The 5320-nt window shown below is 49.2% G+C and overlaps 1 protein-coding gene across 1 annotated transcript; it reads left to right on the forward strand.

Moving 5' to 3' along the window:
• The first annotated feature begins 2294 nt into the window (after window positions 1-2294).
• On the forward strand, window positions 2295-4594 carry LOC143401989 (HLA class II histocompatibility antigen, DO alpha chain). The gene is made up of 4 exons (XM_076859526.2): window positions 2295-2391; window positions 3461-3709; window positions 4065-4346; window positions 4443-4594. The coding sequence occupies exons 1-4, from the start codon at window positions 2310-2312 to the stop codon at window positions 4592-4594; spliced, it is 765 nt and encodes a 254-aa protein (XP_076715641.2). The 5' UTR covers window positions 2295-2309.
• The last annotated feature ends 726 nt before the right edge of the window (window positions 4595-5320 follow it).

Below are 5320 nucleotides of genomic sequence, written 5' to 3' on the forward strand. Positions count from 1 at the left end.
TACACAACGGAATATTACTCAGCAATAAAAGAGAATAAAATCATGGCATTTGCAGATAAATGGATGGAGTTAGAGAAGATAATGCTAAGTGAAGTTAGCCAATCCCAAAAAACAAAATGCTGAATGTTTTCTTTGCTATAAGGAAGCTGATTCATAGTGGGATAGGGAGTAGGAATAGACGAACTCTAGATAGGGCAGAGGGGCAGGAGGGGAAGGGAGGGGCATGGGGTAATTAATGATGGTTGAATGTGATGATTATTATCCAAAGTACAGGTATGAAGACACGAATTGTTGTGAGTATATTATGTATACAACCAGAGATATGAAAAATCGAGCTCTATATATGTAATAAGAGTTGTAATGCATTCTGCTGTTATATATAAATAAAAAAAGAACAAATTAAAAAAGGACAGGCACAGGAAAAGAAAAGGAAGCCACAGTCATGAGTTTTCCATGACTTGCCCATCTATTGTCCCTTTGTCCCAGGTCTCCAGCTCCTGCCCCACTTGAGAGGAGACAAAGGAGGCAGGGATCTAACCAGGACAGGACCAAAGCAGTGAGGAGATTCATTCACCCATCCACACAAATACCCACTGAGTGCCCACTCTGTGCCAGGTATTATTCTAGACATTCAGGAATGGAATCAAGAAGAACTGGATTAGGCTCCCCATAAACTACAACCCCCCAAGCCCATTACTAGCTGTAATTTGGTTAATTTGGAGTCAGAGTCAGTGGTCTGCTCCCCTCAGTGAGGAATCCCTTATATCCAGAGGAAAGGGCATTGGGCAGTTTGAATCAGAAGGTGAGCCACAGGCTGCCTGGGAATCACCCAGGGAGCACGCTGAGAACCCAGGCCGCTGGCTGTACTCTTGCAGAGGCTAATTTCATTCAAGATGGAACCCAGGAAACTGTTCTTTTTTGAATAGCAGATAAATTGAAGTAAGGTGTGGATTTTAATTCTTTTAATTAACATTTAATAATTATATATATTTATAAGGCATAGTATGGTAGTTTGATACATGCACTTAATACATATTAATTTAATAATGATCAAATCAGGATGATTAACATATCCATTCCCTCAAACATTCATCATTTCTTTGTGTTGAAAATATTCAAAATCCTCAGTACTTGGGCTGGAGATGTGGCTCAAGCGGTAGCGCACTTGCCTGGCATGCATGCGGCCCGGGTTCGATCCTCAGCACCACATACAAAGAAAGATGTTGTGTCCGCCGAATACTAAAAAATAAATATTAAAAAAATTCTCTCTCTTTCTCTCTCTCTCTCTCTCTTAAAAAAAAATCCTCAGTACTAGCTATTTTGAAATAGGTAATTAATCATTGTCAACCATAGTTATACAACTGTGTTACAGAACATTAAAAGTTATTTCTGTTATTCAACTGTAGCCCTGAATGGTTAACATAACCATCTCTCTCATCCCCTCCCCACCCTTCTCAGCCTCTAGAAACATCCATTTTACTCTCTACTTTAGGAGATTAGTCCTTTTAACTTCCACATATGAGCGAGCACATGTGACGTTTGTCTTTCTGTGCCTGACTTATTTCACTTAACAGAATGTCCTCCAGGCTCATCCATGTTACCTCAAGTGACAGGATTTCATTTTTTTTAAATGACCATTGTTTATATATCACATTTTTTTTTTTATTCCTTAATCTGTTGATGGATACTTAAGTTGATCAGGGGTCTTCCAGGTTGAAAATCATTTAAAGCAGGATCTTTGCCTTTGGAGATTTGGTTAGATTTCTCTTTACCTGGATAACAGTTAGTTCTGTATTTTTATTATCACACTAAGTCCTTCAAATGCCTCTCACCAACAGAGCCCAGCTAGAAGGCAAAGGCCAGGTGGATGCAGCCCACATGGCTCAGCATGTGGGCAGTGTGGAGAATGCTGGGGGACCAGGAGGGACAAATGGAGATCACCAGCACCCTCCACCCTCCTCACAACTATCTGTGGAAGTTTCTGGCAGCTCTGCTTCAGATGAAGCCATTACACATTCTTTCTTGGGGGAGGTAGTGGATCAAGGCCTTTCGTCCTCCGAAGCAACAACTTCCTCTCAACTCCCCTGTGGACCAGCCTCGGGCTCAGGGGCCCAGTGACTTCCTCTACCTTCTCTCCCCGGCTTTTCACTTCTTTACCCAGCAACAGCTACATTACCTCAGAAAACAGCTCTGATTGGCTGCAGATAGCAAGGGTCTCCCGCTAACTAAGACTCCTCTTCTTCTTCGCCTCCATCCCGTTCCTGTATTTCCCACAGACCTGGGCTTACTGGTCAAAACCCCAGAGGGCAATGGCCCTCCGTGCTGGGCTGGTCCTGGGACTGCACACCCTGATGACCCTCCTCTGTCCCCAGAAAGCAGGGGCCATCAAGGGTGAGTGCTGAGGGCCCCAGGGGAGCAGAGGAGATTTAGGGATATGGCATAGAGGATGCACGTTCCTGTCACTCTCTGGTTTGTGGGTCACTTCTTCCACTTAGAAATCCCCGATCCTCCACCCCAAGTTCCTCCTACCTCTATGGCTTTTCTCTCATTCAGATTCCTTCCCATTCCTTCCTCCTTTCTGAGACCCCAAGCTCCACCCCCCTGCTGTCCAGCACCCTGGCTTCTCTACCACTTCCTGACTTGGAGTGTGTCCACTCCAGTCCAGCTGCATTGCAGCATTTAACACTCACTGTGTCTAGACGTGTGCTCTCGGTGTGCACGTCCACAGCTGGCTTGTCTTTTTTTTTTTTTTTTTTTTTTTTTAATTTCCTTGGCCTGGCTTTGTGCTGGGCACACAGTGCTCCTTCAATGCTCAACAAATAACTGCAGAGTTCTAAAGGAAACTTACCAATTAAGACCCGTCCCCTAATTTCCAGGAAACTATGCACTTAGTTATGGGACAAGATGTGTTCAGCCTTTCTTCTCTGAGATGGCAGAGTTGGGACATGAACCTTGAGCTCCTGTCCAGTGCTCTTTGCAATGTCTGGGGCTGCCTTTATGGATTCCCCCTGGTCTCTGTGTAATTCTTGCTCCTGCCAGTCAGTGCCCATTTCCCCCCAACCCCATCTACACTACACCTTATGCTCTTGTCCTTAATCATTTCTACCACAACTCACCGTCTCACACACTCACACACAGGACCTGACGGCATAACCAGAGCAAATGACTATGGCTGAGACTTTTAACTTGAGAAAATCTAAGCACCATCTTAGGCAGCTTCACCTCTTCCTAGGCTGCTCTGCCAGAATGTACCCGTGGTGTGCAGGGCATGAGCATGCTCTCTTTCTTCTGTCCTTCTGCAGCCCTTCCACTCCCCCAGGGCCAGCTCACTGTCAGAACAGAACTCTGTCCCCACACTTGACCCAGGATGGGGCTCAGGCTGAGACTCCACACATTACATATCATGGATGAGGCTGACACCTTTTCTCCTTTCTCTTGGCCCTGCCCTTACCCAATACAGCTGACCACATGGGCTCCTATGGACCAGCCTTCTTCCAGTCTTATGGTGCCTCAGGCCAGTTTACCCATGAATTTGATGGAGACCAACTGTTCTCTGTGGACCTGAAGAATGGGGAGGTTGCATGGCGACTGCCTGAGTTTGGCGATTTCACGCACTTTGACCCACAGAACGGACTGGCCAGCATCGCCGTAATCAGAGCCCATCTGGATGTCCTGGTGGAACGCTCCAACCGCACCAGAGCCACCAGCGGTACCTGCCCCCCTCCCCCAATCCAGCCAAGCAGGAGGGGCCCAGAGAAGCTTTTTCCCATTCCCTGGCCTCCCTCCCTCTGGCACAAGTTCTCTCAACCAGTCAGTCCCCTTCTTTCCCTGGAAGCTCTAGGTCTTCTCAGACCTCTCAGTCAGCCCCCTCCCCCTCCCCAGCCTCCTCTCCCTCCCCAGCCTCCTCTCCCCCTGTTCTTCTCCCCTCTGCTCCACTGGTTACCTTCCCCGAGCGCCCCCTGCCTGCAGGTGTCTAAGGAGGAGGAAGTGTCCCTTAATCCTAGTCCTAACAAGGCCCCATTGTAAGGGATGAGCCTCTGAGATTCAGGATTCGTTCCTCCTAGTGCCTCCAAGGGTGACGGTCCTCCCCAAGTCTCGAGTGGAGCTGGGTGAGCCCAACATCCTCATCTGCATCGTGGACAACATCTTCCCTCCTGTGATCAATGTCACCTGGCTGCGCAACGGTCAGACCATCACCGAGGGAGCCGCCCAGACCAGCTTCTATGCCCAGCCCGACCACTTGTTCCGCAAGTTCTCTTACCTGACCTTTGTGCCCTCAGCGGATGACTTCTACGACTGCAAGGTGGAGCACTGGGGCCTGCAGGAGCCACTCCTCACGCACTGGGGTACAGAGCTCCCCGCCAGCCCCCCTGCTCAGGCCTGTGTTTCCTTCATGACAAAATCCCCATGCTGTGCCCCCTGACCCTTCCTTTCTCTCCCAGAGCCCCAGGTGCCTGTCCCACCACCAGACACCACAGAGACCCTGATTTGTGCCACGGGCCTGGCCACTGGCCTGATGGGCTTCCTCATGGGCACCATCCTCATCATCACAGGGACATGCATGTCCAGTGCCCCCAGGTGCAGAAACGTCTGAAGTCTGGGGCTGGGGGCAGGGCAGTTATGGGATGGAGGTGGAGAGTGAGGTCTCTGTTGGGAGGAAAGGGTGTTAGAGACAAGAGTGGACAAGAATAGCAGAAGTGGAGTGAGGGAGTGGAGTTTGGGGGAGGTGGGCACCCAAATAGAGGATCCTAGAATGGTGAGCTTGAACAGCCTTGGTCACCTGGTGTTTGCTACTTTAGGTAACGACCCTTCTGAGACAGACTGTGGGAGGCAACGTATGGATTCCTCGATGATTTCTGACAGCTTTTGTATCCTCAGCGCCACAGCCTACGAAGCACGTGCCCTGAATGGCATCCACCTCTGTCCCTGAGGTCCCCTCCTCTCTGACCTCAGCACTTACACCTGTGGGGCACAGCCAGCTCCCCTTCCTACTCCAACACAAACACATACCTTGCTCTGCCCAAAGCTCTGACTAGCAGCACCAAATTCTTCAGTGGTGTTTGCCCTTATTCTTTTTACCAGATCTTGGCCAGTACTCCCAGAGTGTGAGGGACACTGGGACCTGCAGAGTGAGTCTGAGGGAGGACACACTGGGGATAGTCATTCTGTCTGGTCCAGCTGTGTCTTGCTCCTTTGGGGCATTCCACAAGGACTTCATGAAATTCGCCTCCTGAATTCAGATTTCCCTGAGAGGGATACAGAGTATCCTGTGCATTGCAAGGCCCTCAGTAATGTCAGTCCTGAAGGGCACTGGGAGAGG

The sequence above is a fragment of the Callospermophilus lateralis genome, chromosome 6 (assembly GCF_048772815.1).
Source record: "Callospermophilus lateralis isolate mCalLat2 chromosome 6, mCalLat2.hap1, whole genome shotgun sequence".
NCBI classification, from domain to species: Eukaryota; Metazoa; Chordata; class Mammalia; order Rodentia; family Sciuridae; genus Callospermophilus; species Callospermophilus lateralis.